Source organism: Capra hircus, chromosome 1, assembly GCF_001704415.2.
Source record: "Capra hircus breed San Clemente chromosome 1, ASM170441v1, whole genome shotgun sequence".
In the NCBI taxonomy this organism is placed as follows: domain Eukaryota; kingdom Metazoa; phylum Chordata; class Mammalia; order Artiodactyla; family Bovidae; genus Capra; species Capra hircus.
The window spans coordinates 69,786,431-69,804,493 of NC_030808.1; the positions used below are offsets into that span (position 1 = coordinate 69,786,431).

At 37.1% G+C, this 18,063-nt stretch overlaps 1 protein-coding gene across 1 annotated transcript in view; it reads right to left on the bottom strand.

Annotated features, from left to right (window-relative positions):
• OSBPL11 (oxysterol binding protein like 11) overlaps positions 1-18,063 on the bottom strand; it is a 98,932-nt gene that overhangs the window by 59,330 nt on the left and 21,539 nt on the right. Inside the window, exon 2 of the mRNA XM_005675048.3 lies at positions 9,793-9,861. Within this exon, the coding sequence (XP_005675105.1) occupies positions 9,793-9,861 (69 nt within the window). The remainder of the gene's footprint in view (positions 1-9,792; positions 9,862-18,063) is intronic.

Consider the following 18,063-nt stretch of genomic DNA (forward strand, 5'->3'; position numbering starts at 1 on the left):
GGAGGTGAGTCATAGAGGATCCTGCTCTGATTTATGTCAGAGAGTGTTTTGCCTATGTTCTCCTCTAGGAGTTTTATAGTTTCTGGTCTTATGTTTAGATCTTTAATCCACTTTGATTTTATTTTTGTGTATGGTGTTACAAAGTGTTCTAGTTTCATTCTTTTACAAGTGGTTGACCAGTTTTCCCAGCAGCACTTGTTAAAGAAATGTGTCTTTAATCCATTGTATATTCTTGCCTCCTTTGTCAAAGATAAGGTGTCCATAGGTGTGTGGATTTATCTCTGGGCTTTCTATTTTTTCCATTGATCTATATTTCTGTCTTTGTGCCAGTACCATACTGTCTTGATTACTGTGGCTTTGTAGTAGAGCCTGAAGTAGGGCAGGTTGATTCCTCCAGTTCCATTCTTCTTTCTCAAGATTGCTTTGGCTATTCAAGGTTTTTTGTATTTCCATATAAATTGTGTAATTATTTGTTCTAGCTCTGTGAAAAATACTGCTGGTAGCTTGATAGGGATTGCATTGAATCTGTAGATTGCTTTCGGTAGTATACTCATTTTTACTATATTGATTCTTCCGATCCATGAACACGGTATATTTCTCCATCTACTAGTGTCGTCTTTGATTTCTTTCACCAGTGTTTTATAGTTTTCCATATATAGGTCTTTTGTTTCTTTAGGTAGATATATTCCTAAGTATTTTATTCTTTTTGTTGCAACGGTGAATGGAATTGTTTCCTTAATTTCTCTATTTTCTCATTATTAGTGTATAGGAATGCAAGGGATTTCTATGTGATGATTTTATATCCTGCAAATTTACTATATTCATTGATTAGCTCCAGTAATTTTCTGGTGGAGTCTTTAGGGTTTTCTATATAGAGGATCATGTCATCTGCAAACAGTGAGAGTTTTACTTCTTCTTTTCCAATTTGGATTCCTTTTATTTCTTTTTCTGCTCTGACTGCTGTGGCCAAAACTTCCAGAACTATGTTGAATAGTATGGTGAAAGTGGGCACCCTTGTCTTGTTCCTGACTTTAGGGGAAATGCTTTCAATTTTTCACCATTGAGGATAATGTTTGCTGTGGGTTTGTCATATATAGCTTTTATTATGTTGAGGTATGTTCCTTCTATTCCTGCTTTCTGGAGAGTTTTTATCATAAATGGATGTTGAATTTTGTCAAAGGCTTTCTCTGTAATCTATTGAGATAAAAATATGGCTTTTATTTTTCAATTTGTGAATGTGGTGAATTACATTGATTGATTTGCAGATATTGAAGAATCCTTGCATCCCTGGGATAAAGCCCACTTGGTCATGGTGTATGATCTTTTTAATGTGTTGTTGGATTCTGATTGCTGGAATTTTGTTAAGGATTTTTGCATGTATCTTCATCAGTGATATTGGCCTGTACTTTTCTTTTTTTGTGGCATCTTTGTCAGGTTTTGGTATTAGGGTGATAGTGGCCTCATAGAATGAGTTTGGAAGTTTACCTTCCTCTGCAATTTTCTGGAAGAGTTTGAGTAGGATAGGTGTTAGCTCTTCTCGAAATTTTTGGTAGAATTCAGCTGTGAAGCTGTCTGGACTGGGCTTTGGTTTGCTGGAAGATTTCTGATTACACTTTCAATTTCTGTGCTTGTGATGGGTCTGTTAAGATTTTCTATTTCTTCCTGGTTCAGTTTTGGAAAGTTGTACTTTTCTAAGAATTTGTCCATTTCTTCCAAGTTGTCCATTTTATTGGCATATAATTGCTGATAGTAGTCTTTTACGATCCTTTGTATTTCTGTGTTGTCTGCTGTGATCTCTCCATTTTCATTTCTAATTTTATTGATTTGGTTTTCCTCCCTTTGTTTCTTGATGAGTCTGGCTAATGGTTTGTCAATTTTATTTATCCTTTCAAAGAACCAGCTTTTGGCTTTGTTGATTTTTGCTATGGTCTCTTTTGTTTCTTTTGCATTTATTTCTGCCCTAATTTTTAAGATTTCTTTCCTTCTACTAACCCTGGGGTTCTTCATTTCTTCCTTTTCTACTTGCTTTAGGTGTAGAGTTAGGTTATTTATTTGACTTTTTTCTTGTTTCTTGAGGTATGCCTGTATTGCTATGAACCTTCCCCTTAGAACTGCTTTTACAGTGTCACATGGGTTTTGGGTTGTTGTGTTTTCATTTTCATTCATTTCTATGCATATTTTGATTTTCTTTTTTGATTTCTTCTGTGATTTGTTGGTTATTCAGCAGCATGTTGTTCAGCCTCCATATGTTGGAATTTTTAATAGTTTTTCTCCTGTAATTGAGATCTAATTTTACTGCATTATGGTCAGAAAAGATGCTTGGAATGATTTCAATTTTTTTGAATTTACCAAGGCTAGATTTATGGCCCAGGATGTAATCTATCCTGGAGAAGGTTCCGTATGCGCTTGAGAAAAAGGTGAAATTCATTGTTTTGGGGTGAAATGTCCTATACGTATCAATTAGGTCTAACTGGTCTATTGTATCATTTAAAGTTTGTGTTTCCTTGTTAATTTTCTGTTTAGTGGATCTAGCCATAGGTGTGAGTGGGATATTAAAGTCTCCCACTATTATTGTGTTATTGTTAATTTCCCCTTCATACTTGTTAACATTTGTCTTACATATTGCAGTGCTCCTATGTTGGGTCCATATATATTTATAATTGTTGTATCTTCTTCTTGGATTGATCCTTTGATCATTATGTAGTGTCCCTCTTTGTCTCTTTTCACAGCCTTTGTTTTAAAGTCTATTTTATCTGATATGAGTATTGCTACTCCTGCTTTCTTTTGGTCTCTATTTGCATGAAATATCTTCTTCCAGCCCTTCACTTTCAGTCTGTATATGTCCCTTGTTTTGAGGTGAGTCTCTTGTAGACAACATATATAGGGGTCTTGTTCTTGTATCCATTCAGCCAGTCTTTGTCTTTTGGTTGGGGCAGTCAACCCATTTACATTTAAGGTGATTACTGATAAATATGATCCCGTTGCCATTTACTTTATTGTTTTGGGTTCGAGTTTATACACTCTTTTTGTGTTTCCTGTTTAGAGAAGATCCTTTAGCATTTGTGGAGAGCTGGTTTGGTGGTGCTGAATTCCCTCAGCTTTTGCTTGTCTGTAAAGCTTTTGATTTCTCCTTCATATTTGAATGAGATCCTTGCTGGGTACAGTAATCTGGGCTGTAGGTTATTTTCTTTCATCACTTTAAGTATGTCCTGCCATTCCTTCCTGGCCTGACGAGTTTCTATTTAAGATCAGGTCTTATCCTTATGGGAATCCCCTTGTGTGTTATTTGTTGTTTTTCCCTTGCTGTTTTTAATATTTGTTCTTTGTGTTTGATCTTTGTTAATTTGATTAATATGTGCCTTGGGGTAAATGAGAAGCAAATAAGAGAAGCTGAAAGCAGCTACCTGAAAAGGGAGCTGGGAAAGCAAGACTATTGTTTTTCTCATTCATCTGTAGCATGCTTGTGACTTTTAAAGGGGCTTCCCTGGTAGTTCAGACAGTAAAGAATCTGAACAAACAGACAAACAAAAAATAAGGAAAGGAACGAATGAAGGAAATAAGGAAAGAAATCTCTTTCTACTAGTCTGAGCAATAAGCCCAATTATTCCAAACAAAGAAAAAAGACTGGTCAAGTCAATTCAAAGAAAATTTAGAGAACAATGTTAGAAATCTCAAGTTACTGGGAACATGTATTTCTTATTCCAAAAACATTACCACAAATCTACAACATGGGAAGCACGCACCTAGATATACAAAAGTAATACCGAGGAGGAACTGGTAAAATGACAGAATTGAGTCAATAACTGATTACCTAATACCAAGATGATGCTATGGACCCAGTGGCACCAATAATGCACATACAATTCGTGTATGATGAAAGACACGAATTAACCCAAATGTTCTTCCTTCACTCTTTCTCTGGAGATGTACAAGATGTGCAGATTGGAGATGGAGAGACAATACACATAGTAAGGAAACTGAGAGCTATTTTGCCCAGAAGGGGACTAGACTCTTGATTATAGTATTCTTAGCAAGCTGGTCTAACCTAGAAGCTAAAGAAACAGAAAAAAAGGCTTAAGATTCAGCATCTTTCTTTATATGCTGAAAAGTCACCACATTGTTAAAAAGAAAAATTAAATAATTATTTATTTTGTGCAATTTCAAAATAATAAATACTGCAAGTTTGAGAAAATGACTAATCCTCCAGAAAGACTGAAGGAGCCAAAGCAAAAACAACACCCAGTTGTGGATGTGACTGGTGATAAAAGCAAGATCTGATGCTGTAAAGAGCAATATTGCATAGGAACCTAGAATTTAGTTCCATGAATCAAGGCAAATTGGAAGTGGTCAAACAGGAGATGTCAAGAGTGAACACTGACATTCTAGAAATCAGTGACTAAGGACTGGAATGGGTGAATTTAACTCAGATGACCATTATATATACTACAGTGGGCAGGAATCCCTTAGAGAAATGGAGTAGCCCTCATACTAAACAAAAAAGTCCAAAATGCAGTACTTGGATGCAATCTCAAAAACGACAGAATGATCTCTCTTCATTTCCAAAGCAAACCATTCCATAGCACGGTAATCCAAGTCTATGCCCCGACCAGAATCGCTGAAGAAGCTGAAGTTGAAAGGTTCTATGAAGACCTGTAAGAACTTTTAGAACTAACACCCAAAAAAGATGTCCTTTTCATTAAAGGGGACTGGAATGCAAAAGTAGGAAGTCAAGAAATACCTGGAGTAATAGGCAAATTTGGCCTTGGAGTACAGAATGAAGAAGGGCAAAGGATAATAGAGTTTTGCCAAGAGAACGCACCAGTCATAGCAAACACCCTCTTGCAACAACACAAGAGAATACTCTACATATGGACATCACCAGATAATGATGATTCGGTTATCATCGACACCAAAATCAGACTGATTATATTCTTTGCAGCCAAAGATGGAGAAGCTCCATACAGTCAACAAAAACAAGACCAGGAGCTGACTGTGGCTCAGATCATGAACTCCTTATTGCCAAATTCAGACTTAAATTGAAAAAAGCGGGGGAAACCACTAGACCATTCAGTCATGACCTAAATCAAATCCCTTATGATTATACAGTGGAAGTGAGAAATAGATTTAAGGGACTAGATCTGATCGACAGAGTGCCTGATGAACTATGGACGGAGGCTCGTGACATTGTACAGGAGAGAGGGATCAAAACCATCCCCAAGAAAAAGAAATGCAAAAAAGCAAAATGGCTGCCTGAGGAGGCCTTACAAATAGCTGTGAAAAGAAGAGAAATGAAAAACAAAGGAGAAAAGGAAAGATACACCCATTTTAATATAGAGTTCCAAAGAATCACAAGGAGAGATACGAAAGCCTTCCTCAGTGATCAATGCAAAGAAATAGAGGAAAACAGCAGAATGAGAAAGACTAGAGATCTCTTCAAGAAAATCAGAGATACCAAGGGAACATTTCATGCAAAGATGGGCTCAATAAAGGACAGAAATGGTATGGACCTAACAGAAGCAGAAGATATTAAGAAGAGGTGGCACGAATATACAGAACTATACAAAAAAGATCTTCACGAGCCAGATAATCACGATGATGTGATCACTCACCTAAAGCCAGACATCCTGTAATGGGAAGTCAAGTGGGCCTTAGGAAGCATCACTACAAACAAAGCTAGTGGAGGTGATGGAATTCCAGTTGAGCTATTTCAAATCCCAAAAGATGATGCTGTGAAAGTGCTGCACTCAATATGTCAGCAAATTTGGAAAACTCAGCAGTGGCCACCAGACTGGAAAAGGTCAGTTTTCATTCCAATCCCAAAGAATGCTCAAACTACTGCACAATTGCACTCATCTCACATGCTAGTACAGCAATGCTCAAAATTCTCCAAGCCCGGCTTCAGCAATACATGAACCATGAACTTCCAAATGTTCAAGCTGGTTGTATAAAAGGCAGAGGAACCAGAGATCAAATTGTCAACATCCACTGGACCATTGGGAGAAGGCAATGGCACCCTCCTCCAGTACTCTTGCCTGGAAAATCCCATGGACAGAGGAGCCTGGTATGCTGCAGTCCATGGGGTTGCTAAGAGTCGGACACGACTGAGCGACTTCACTTTCACTTTCCACTTTCATGCATTAGAGAAGGAAATGGCAATCCACTCAAGTATTCTTGCCTGGAGAATCCCAGGGATGGGGGAGCCTGGTGGGCTGCCGTCTATGGGGTCTCACAGAGTCGGACATGACTGAAGCGACTTAGCAGCAGCAGCTGGACCATCAAAAATGCAAGAGAGTTCCAGAAAAACATCTATTTCTGCTTTACTGACTATCCCAAAGCCTTTGACTGTGTGGATCACCATAAACTGTGGAAAATTCTGAAAGAGATGGGAATACCAGACCACCTGACCTGCCTCTTGAGAAACCCGTATGCATGTCAGGAAGCAACAGTTAGAACTAGACATGGAACAACAGACTGGTTCCAAATAGGAAATGGGGTATGTCAAGGCTGTATATTGTCACCCTGCTTATTTAACTTATATGCAGAGTACATCATAACAAACGCTGATGAAGCACAAGCTGGAATCAAGATTGCCAGGAGAAATATTAATCACCTCAGATATGCAGATGACATCACCCTTATGGCAGAAAGTGAAGAACTAAAGAGCTTGTGATGAAAGTGAAAGAGGAGAGTGGAAAAGCTGGATTAAAGCTCAACATTCAGAAAACTAATATCATGGCATCCAGCCCCATCACTTCAAGGCAAAGAGATGCCGAAACAGTGGCTGACTTTATTCTGGGGGGCTCCAAAATCACTGCAGATGGTGATTGCAGCCATGAAATTAAAAGACACTTACTCTTGGAAGGAAAGTTATGACCAACCTAGACAGCACATTAAAAAGCAGAGCCATTACTTTGCCAACAAAGGTCCGTCTAGTCAAGGCTATGGTTTTTTCAGTGGTCACGTACAGATGTGAGAGTTGGACTATAAAGAGGGCTGAGCGCAGAAGAATTGATGCTTTTGAATTGTGGTGTTGGAGAAGATGCTTGAGAGTCCCTTGGACTGCAAAGAGATCCAACCAGTCCATCCTATCATTCCTGGGTGTTCACTGGAAGGACTAATGTTAAAGCTGAAATTCCAGTATTTGGGCCACCTGATGCGAAGAGCTGACTCATTTGAAAAGACCCTGACGTTGGGAAAGATTGAGGGTAGCAGGAGAAGGGGACGACAGATGATGAGATGGCTGGATGGCATCACCGACTCAATGGACATGAGTTTGAGTAAACTCCGGGAGTTGGTGATGGACAGGGAGGCCTGGCGTCTGCGGTTCATGGGGTCGCAAAGAGTCAGACACAACTGAGCGACTGAACTGAACTGAACCTTTCTGTTCCTCTTTTATCATTCAATTTGCAATTCATGCTGGGAGCCAAGGATATCGCTGCTGTGCCACAAGCCTCCAGGCAGTCTGGTAGAAAAGGGAAAACGAGCTTGCAGTAAACCAGTTGACAACCTGAGACCTCTCTGATGGGACAAATGGATAAAAGTTTGTGTTCTCAGTGGCAAATGGGGATGGGTTGTCTTCATTCCCACACTTCCTTTGCTGCTAAACTGGCCCACTAGGACAGCTAGAAGAATCACCAGGGCAGAAACAGTGCCCTTCCCTATGCTAGAACTTTGCTTGGATCTCTTAGCTAACTTTCTGGGCAAGCAGCGGCCAATGGATCTTTTTAGTATGCTCCCACACACAAGGATACAAACATGCCCATTCTTCCCATGGCCTCAAGTCACCACTGACTTGAAATGCCATGTTTAACATATACTAAATATTATATGCTTGGGTATACTTTGGAGCTTTCCTACTCCGTTCCACTTCTGAGATTTTCTCAGTAATATTCAATAATATAACATGAATGAATTTGTTGAATGTCATGGGGAGAAAAGTTAACTTATTTCCCTTTTTAAAAAGAGAACAAAAAAAGGTGCTAAAAGCAAAGTGACATAAAAATTTTTTAAAATATTTTATATTTCATTTAAATATATAAGCTTTCAAAAATTACATAAAAACTAAGGTGAGAAAATACAAAATGAAAAGGCTCCCCTGACTTTGTTCTTTCTTAAAAAAAATAAAGGGTGAGAACCTCAGAGAACTACCCTTTTCACTTTAACAGGAATGACTGTCTTCTATAATTTCATATGCAGCTTTGACCTCTCATATGACCTCCAACTTCTAGCATATCACTCTTATGTGAAAGCCCTACTGTTACTTCAAATTAAACATATCCCAAACTGCCTTCTCTTTTAAGCAATCACATGTTCATTACAATGCTTCAACTATTTTTTGAATTCTGAAAAACATTCCCTCATACACTATGTACCACTTTCTAATTGTTTAAGGTAGAAAGGCAGAATCACCTTATTATTCCACCATAACCAAAATCAGAGATCTCCAAATGACATATGAATAAGAAGCAGTATTTATAATGAAAATACCAACTTTAACTCAGAACTATTTGGGTTCAGATTCTAGCTTTATCACTTTTTAAAATAGTTTTAAAAAACCACAATGAGATAACAGTCAATACCCATTAAGATGGCTATTATACACACACACATAGACACAACAGAAAGTAAGTGTTGAGAAGATGTAGAGAAACTGGAATCCTTGTACACTGCTGGTGGGAATGTAAATCTGTGCAGCTGCTATGGACAACAGTATGGAGATTCCCCAAAAAATTAAACACAGAATTACAATGTGATTCAGAAATTTTACTTCAGGGTATACACACACAAGAATGAGAGCAGTGACTCTGATATTGTGTACACCAACACTCACAGCAGCATTATTCACAACAGCCAAAAGATGGAAGCAACCCAAATGTCCACTGATTGATAACTGGATAAACAAAATGTGGTATATACTTACAAGGAACTGTTTTTCAGCCCTCAAAAGGTAGAGAATTCTGACACACACTACATGGATGAACTTTTGAGAACATTACACTGAATGAAATAAGCCAATCACAAAAGGACAAATATTATATGATTCCACTTATATAAGGTACCTAGAGCAGTCAAATTCATAGAGACAGAGAGTAGAAGAGTGGTTGCTTAAGGACTCAGGGGGAGAGGAAAATGTGAAATTATTGTTTAATGGGTACACTTTTAGTCTGAGAAGATGCAAAGAGTTCTGAGATGAATGGGGGTGATGGTTGCACAAAAATGTGAATGTATTTAACAACACTGAACTGCATACCAAAAATGTTTAAAATGGTAAATTTTGTTATGTTTTACCACAATAAAAGAATAAAAGTTTAGTCCCCTGCCCCACAAATATCAATTCCACAAAGTATTTAAGATAGTTGGCTGTGCTACTTCTTGACTGCTTTGTGACCTCAGGCTGGTTATTTAAACTTTTCAAGGTCCCAGAAGAGTTTAAGAATCCTCAACAGCTAAAAGAAGCAAGAACCCTCAACAGGCACCTAACACAAATCTCTTTGCTGTCTCTAAACCACCCTAAAAGCCTAACCACTGGAAGTACACATAAGAAGCCCAAGGCGAATTGATAAATGATACTAATCTTAACAGTAACTTCTGACGTATTTGGAGGCTACAATTTGGACAATGTTAACTCCTCTTACCCCCTAAAAATAGAAAAAGAAAGTCATCAGATTTCTAGAAAACATGGTAAATCTCTCTCTAACATGTTTCCCAGTCATGTAACATCAGATTATAAAATCATCATGCCCATTTCTGTTCTCTTGGGAGAGAAAGAAGTGACAGAATAATCACACTTACCTGTACTGCCACCCAGTGACAAGGTTGGTGTACTTCATTAGGTAGCCATACACATTTTCCATGTGGTCACTGTTTCAAAAAGATCAGAAAGTGCCAAAATCAGTGAAAATTAGAAGAAATTCCAGGAAGTTACCTGTACAGTTGAAAAAACAGCTGTAGAGACATACTTTTTTCTATAAACGTCTGAAACTTACTTCAGAAGTAAAATTCATAGGTTAACAAATACAGCTATTTATTTAATCCCCCATATTTCATATCCATAAGACTATGTATTTTATCAGAATTCTTCAAAGAAAGTGTAATCACCCATAAATTATTGGGTATTTCAAACATAAAATCATAAGTGTAAAATTACATAAATATGAAACAAATATACTATAAATATAAATAAAAGCATTTAATAACCTAATTCAATACTAAACAAAGACAACCCAGTTTTATGGTTCCAGAATAAACTAAAAAAAAAATCTCTAGGCTGAATAGTGCTTCCTCACTCTGGTGGGACACATTATGTCTCTGAATCTTTGGGCTTCCAAAATGAAGATCCTGTTTTCAATGTCTGTGACACGTCACTCCCACTCCCCGATCCCAGACAGGCATGAGGCAAAGTGCTCAATGCAAATCTTGCCACTGGAAAGATTTATTTGGAACCTGTATCATTAGCCTTACTACTACTGAGTTCCTTTACTTCTGCCCCCCCTTTTCTATTTAATAGATATATTCTGTTATAGTGGTTCATAGAAAATGTGGATCTCACTACTTCTTTTCCAATATTTTAAGGTTCCCTATACTCATGAAAAGATATCAAAGCTACAACTACATTGATATATCTTTTTGACATAAAGGCTTCATTTTTTATTTTATAATTTACATTAAGAATTCCTTTTAAAATCCTCTAAAGTTTTAACTTTACACTATAAAATGCAACTAATATTAAACATTTATTTTCTCTACTATCACTGAATTGCAGAACTTATTTGGTAAAAGTTCAGCTAACCACCATTTAGGAAATGGAAAGTATCAGACAACTGACAACCTTTAAAACATGGACATCAAAAGTAAAATCAAGAGAGAGCTGACACAATCAACAGAACAGAATTTTTAAAAGATGTAGACTGATCTGAATGACAAATGAAAAGAGATGAAGATAAAAACACTCTCCTGTGTAAACACACAACAAAATGACCATAAGAGTCTAAGTGTTGTTATTATTGGAGATCAAATGGAAGGATGCCTCAGGAATAAACTCAGTGTTGGGTGCCTTTCTAACTTCATTTCTTCAGAGTGCTTGGAAATAAAGATCAAATCTGAAAGTAAAGAACTGATCCCAGTTCAAAAAATTTTTTTTTCTATATTTTTCTTCCAATCCAAGATTAGCAAAAAACACTGTTTTTTCACTAACATTAAATGAAATTGCTCAAGCCCTTTTGGTTTTATAAGGTCAGTAATTTCAAGAAGGTAAAATGCCAACCAAAAGTTATGATAATTATATATATACTCTGTCATGTTAAAACTGACAGTACCATTTGAATTCTCATTTCAGTGTTTTCTAAAGCCCATATCTAGAGAAAGGATTCTTCTCCGAAATTCAATCTATTAGCACCCTTAGGTCACAACAAAGGTACTTCTTTCAGTTACACTGGTACTTGAAAAGTCAGAGAGATACTCCTCTAGTCTGGCTCTCAAATTTTTCCCAGGCTTCAAACAGCTTTCTGGGGCTACAGGAGTCCCAATGTCCCTGGACTCTGCCCCAAAATAATTTCACAAAAAGTTCCTTGTCTGTTTTTGATATTTCACATATAGCTTAACTGTCTTGAATAGTCCTCATCCTCAAGACTTATTCCTTCACTTGTATATGGAATCTAGTTATGCCCCACCACCAAAAACAAAAACAAAAACAAAAAAAAACCCAAACTCATAGATAGAAGAGATTAGTGGCTGCCAGAAGTGACAGATGAACAAAATGGGTGAAAGTGATCAAAAGACACAAACTTGAAGTTATAAAATAAGTAAGTCCTAGGGATGTTATTTATAGCATGGTGACTATAATTAGTAATACTATATTGTGCGTTTGAAAGTTGCTAAGTATAGATCTTAAAGTTCCCATCACAAGGAAAAAAAAGTGTAACTGTGTAGTGATAGATGCTAACTAGACTTGTGATCATTTTGTAACATATAAAAAAATCACCGAACACCTAAAAGTAATGTTATATGACAATTATATCCAAATTTTTAAAAACCTTATTCTTTGCTTATTCTTGTGGCTTTATAACCTCAATATTTATTTAATTACACCCTGTATCAACCCACAAGAGGACTAAGGTGTCACACAACCAGAATTAAATATTTCCCTAAAGTACCCAGATAGTCCATAATTCACCATTTTTTATTTTCCACTTTAATCTAGGTTCTCTACACCAAGCTTTCACTACTAAATAAGAATCATTTCATAGCTATTAGTATGTAATAAAAACATTACAATTCAATTATAGTTCACTTCCTCTGGTTCTAGGACTACCTATATTCTTCAAATGGATATATGAACTGTGCAGAAAATCTGTCTTAAAACTTCAAATAAACTATCAACAACTAAGAAAAACAAAACTCTTCATTTCAAAGCAATGAGGGCTCATGTTCCTTACCTTTGTTCGGTCCCTCATATTATTAAAGGTATTCCTTATTTGGGTCATAAGTTATTTGTATTAGTCATTTAATGAATATCAATGAATTTTTTAGAGTATAATTTCAGTAGCATTGTTCACTAAACAACGAAAGTTTATCTTCATACTGCATAGTAATGTTTTATGTTCAATTTTTAATGTTTTTTAGTATTTTTGATTCTTGTATCTAAAAAGTTAACCTTCTCACAAAAATCACAATAGGGATACTGACATGGTTCATTTGATAGTAGCATAAAGCCAACTTCAAAAGAAACAAATTCAAACATGCAATTTAAGCTGCTGGCCTGCTTTTACCACAGAAAACAGACATCTGAGGTTACAAAGAACCGACTTAAGAACATCCCATCCCTGAACAGCTGGTGACACTGTCCCTCTCATCCTTCCCCTTCTCTCAGCAGTGCAACCAGCTGATGTGGAACCACTGTGCCATCTGGTGGCCCATATAAAAACCTCTGTGAGTGAACGTCCTTTGTTCACTCTTTCTTCCACTTCCTTGTAATTGAGTTATGTAGTACCTCTAACACTCATGGTTTGCTCCCAATTAAAATATGTGAATGTAACTTAAGATTTACCTGTTAATATGAATAAAACCTAGTTGTTAAAGTGGGAATATACCACATATTTGATTATAGCATACTAATATTTTTCCTATGAAGTAGAGACGATGGTTCAAAAGATTAACACACTGAAAAATAAGCAATAAAAAAGGTAATTTCTTCTGTCCTTCAGCAACTCCACCACTCAAACTGGGTACATTCTGATCTTGTTAACATTTTATCGAAATCAAGCCAGAAGCTGATAATCTCTAAACACAGCTGATGAACTGAACTGTCAAGCAGCATTATTCTATTTAATTTGCTGTTTGTCACCTCCCAAGTAGCTTAATAATGACTGTTTCAATTTCTAATTCTCCATTATTATAACACACATTTTTTAATTCTTCTTCATCAGACTTAAGGAAAACATGTGAAAGTGAACTCGCTCAGTTGTGTCCGACTCTTCGCAACCCCGTGGACTGTAGCCCGCCAGGCTCCTCTGTCCATGGGATTCTCCAGGCAAGAGTACTGGAGTGGGTTGCCATCTCCTTCTCCAGGGGATCTTCTCAACCCAGGGATCGAACCCGGGTCTCCTGCATTGCAGGCAGACACTTTATCCTCTGAGCCACCAGGGAAGACTAAGGAAAACATGTAGAAGCTTCTCAATTAAGCTACTTTTTAAACAGTTTCAAATCCTTTTATTTCAGTTCAACACAATTGTTCAGTACCTTCTAAATATAAAGCACTCTGAAAATCCACTGAAAAGGATAGGGAAATAAAGAAGGTTATACCTCTCCATCCCAAATTCATTACCAAATATAAGAAAAACATCTTCTTGAAGAAAAAGACAATGACCCACAGCAACTCTGTTTTTAGCTGTCATACAAATGAAAAGGATAGCTTGTTAAAGATACAGTATTCATTAAACAAAGACATAGGATTCAATGGTGATTAGGCTGAAGTGACAGGACTTATCAGATGTGGAATGAGAGTGAGAGTAAGAGTAAGACAGAAGGGACAAAGGCAAAAACCCAGATTTCCAGCTGGCACAACTGTGTAGATATGAACACCTTCACTGAACTGGGGATCATAACAGAAGTTTTGGATTTGTTCCAAATTACCATGGTGATTTTAAGGGACCTGTGAGACATAACACAAGGAGATACCCAATAAGGTAGTATGATTTGGATTGAACACACAGATTTTGGTGGTAATCAGCACATAAGCATATAACTGGTATTTGAAACCATGAGGGTAAATCTCCTAGGAATTATACAAAATGACAAGGGGTAGTAGGTGGAAGGGAGGCTCAGGAGAGAGGGGAGATATATATACCTATGGCTGATTCATGTTGAAGTATGGCAGAAACCAACACAATATTGTAATCATCCTTCAGTTAAAAATAAATAATTTTTTTAATGACAAGAGAAGGGACAGATTCTAAGAGAGAACCCTAGAGAAAAGTTTTATAGGCAAGGGGAATACAGAGAGGAGATAAGAAGTGGCTGAATAGTGAGACAAAAACCAGGAGAATTTCAAGTAAGTTTTTGGTCAAGAATGTTAATACTATTTGAGGAGTAACGGAAAATGAAGATTGAGAAATTTCTATTAGATTCAACAACCAAGGGAATCCACTGGTGGTCCAGCGGTTGGGAATCAGTGCTTTCTCTTGTGCGGGCCTGGGTTCAATCCCTGATAAGGGGACTAGGATCCCATAAGCCACGACACATGACCAAAAAAAAAAAAAAAAAAAAAAATTTAACAACCAAGAGATAATAATTCAATGTAATGATGAAGGCAGAGCTAGCTGGCAATGAACTGAAGAAAGACTGGGAGAAAGAAAAGTGGTTAAGGCAATGTGGGCTTAAGGCAGGGATAGTTCAAAGTGCCTGATGGGTAGGGTACAGTAAAGAGAAAAGGCTCACAACTCAGAAGAGAGATGGAAATGAGGGAGAGGTGGGCTCCAAAGCCCAGGTAGAGGAACTAGCATCAGGTACCTTAGGACACTTAATTATAGGCAGAAATTTATGCAAGCTGCAGTGAAGAAAGTGCCAGTCAGACACAGTTCAATATTCCTACTTTCTACTAGGCAAAAACTGTCCTCCAAAAAGGCTGAGCTTTGGTTCAATCCCTTGATAATATAAATAGCATGAACGGAGGGAGCCACCTTCTTAGTTGAGGAAAAAGCCACTGACAACAGATGGGAATGATTGCAACACATGTACCTCCTTCTGCTGTAAAGATATTCCACAGAGCAGCACTGCTTCTTACTCATCCTAGCAGCCCTTGCAGCACCCAGTGCATAGTCTGGGATATAAACAGGTGTTCACTACATCTCTGTTGAATGAATTAAGCAATGAGAAGATAAAAGCAAAATTTTCCTATAAAAGCACAAGACAACTGAGAAACTTGCAAAAAGAAAATAAAAAATTTAAATTCACAGCCTGTATACTGAAATAAATCCCAGATAAAACAAATTCTAATTGCAACTATCTTAATCTATACCAAAAAGTATACATGTCAAGGGAGACTCTCGCCTTTCTGCTAAAGAGTCTTAAAAATGTTAATGCTCCTTGGCCTAAGAATTTCACTTCTAGGCATCCTGACAGACAACAGAAATGTAGACAAACATAATATGCAAATATGTCCACTGTAGCACTATGTACAATAGTAAAAAATAAAAATTAGAAAAAAAGGAAGTGAAAAGGAAAGAAAGAAAAACAAACTAAACAAATGAAATTAAGAAAATGAATAACTAATATAGAACAGTATTCACCAGTTAAAATATTTATGAGTTAGGCATTTAAACATGTATACTATCATGTAAGAAATGAATCGCCAGTCTAGGTTCGATACCGGATACAGGATGCTTGGGGCTGGTGCACTGGGATAACCCAGAGAGATGATATGGGAAGAGAGGTGGGAGGGGGATTCAGGATTGGGAACTCATGTACACCCATGGCGGATTCATGTCAATGTATGGCAAAACCAACACAGTACTATAAGGTAAAATAGAAATAAATAAATAAATAAAATGTTTATGAGTTTTTAACATGGGGAAACACTTATCAAGAGCCTAAAATTGCAGGTTACAGAATTTTATATAGTGTGTAAAGTATATGCACAGGCATATATGCTGTACGTATATTTTACAACAGAAGTACACAAAATTATAACTGTGGTTATCACTGGACAGAAGAATTATGGTTGATTTAATTTGCTTCCTTTACTGTTTCACATTTTTCAATTTTCATACATTATTTTTATAATCAAGTAAAACATTTTAAAACATTCAATCATACTGAGTAGGTGGGATGGTCCAGACACAGAGCTATTTATACTTATTAATAGAGGTATGGATGAAGTTTTTTAAAACTTTCCAATATGGCATTGCTTTTTGGGGATGTAAAACTATGTTCCTATAAGCCTTTAATTCTCAAATTAGGTTACACGTACCCAAAACTGGGCTAGGTGGTTAGGAGAACAGGGTAAAACAGGCTATATTTCTAGAGCAAGCTTATTTGACTGTAAGAAATTAAAGCATTTTTAATGTTAAAACTCACATAAATGTTAAGAAACTTGCTCCCCGTTCACATATTTTCATGAGGATGACTTCACCAGAGAGCTCCTGTCTTCCTCTCCCAGCCTTCCCCTTTCCCTTCACTCTTCCATAGCTAGGCATGAATAGCTCACTCCTTCTGGGCGCTCTTCTTTGTATCCTAGACTATCTACCCAGAGAACATATTCTCATTTGCTCTGACAGAGATAGGACCTGAATATTCTAAGCTGCTTGTAACGAGGTGAATGTGTGCATGCGTGTGTGTGTGTAAGTGCTCAGCCGTGTCTGACACTTCTGAGACCACACAGACTATAAACCACCAGGCTCCTCTGTCCATGGGATTCTCCAGGCAAGAATACTGCAGTGGGTTGCAATTTCCTGCTCCAGGGGATCTTGCCGATCCAGGGATCCAAGCTAAGTGTCCTGTGCCTCCTGCACTGGCAGGCGGATTCTCTACCACTGCACCACCAGAGCGGCCCTTACCCATCAAAAACAAAACCAAGGGGCTTCTCTCATGGTCCAGTGGTTGAGACTCTGCGCTTCCACTGCAGGGAGCAGGGGTTTGATTCCTGGTCAGGGATCTAAGGTCCCACATGTTGTGTGATGCAGCCAAAAATATAAATAAATAAAACCAAGCAAAACAGAAAATAACAAGTGTTGTTAAGAATGTAGAGAAATTAGAACACTTGTGCATTGCTGGTGGGACTACAAAATGGTGCAGCCACTGTGGAGAACAGTATAATCGTTTCTCAAGAAGTTAAATATAGAATTACTATATTCAGCAATTTCACTTCTGGGTGGATACACAAAAGAATAAAAGCAAGAACTCCAACAGACATTTGCACACAAATATTTATAGCAACATTATTCACAACAGCCAAAAGGCAGAAATAACTCTGGACAGTCCCATGTAAATCAGTGAAGCCAGAATATTCCCTCACATCATACACAAAAATAAACTCAAAATGATTTAAAGACTTAAATATAAGATAAGACACCATAAAACTCCCAGAAAGAACATAGGCAAAACATTCTGACATAAACAGTACCACTATTTTCTTAGGTCAGTCTCCCAAGGAATAAAACCAAAATCACACAAATGGGACCTAATCAAATTTACAAGCTTTTGCACAGCAAAGGAAACGATAAACAAACTGAAAAGACAGCCTACAGAGTGGGAGAAAATATTTGCAAATGATGCAACCAACAAGGGCTTAATTTCCAAAACAAACAGCTTCTACAATTCAATAACAAGAACAAACAAACAAACAACCCAAGCAAAAAATGGGCAGATGACCTAAACAGACATTTCTCCAAAGACAACATATAGATGGCCAACAGGCACATGAAAAGATGCTAATTATTAGAGAATTATCCAATGACAGATAAATGTTACTCAAAATTTTATTTTAAGCTGACATTAATAACATTTACTTATTTTAAAATTATTCAGTAATTGTTCTCCAGTATGTTAAAACTTATTATAAAAAAAACA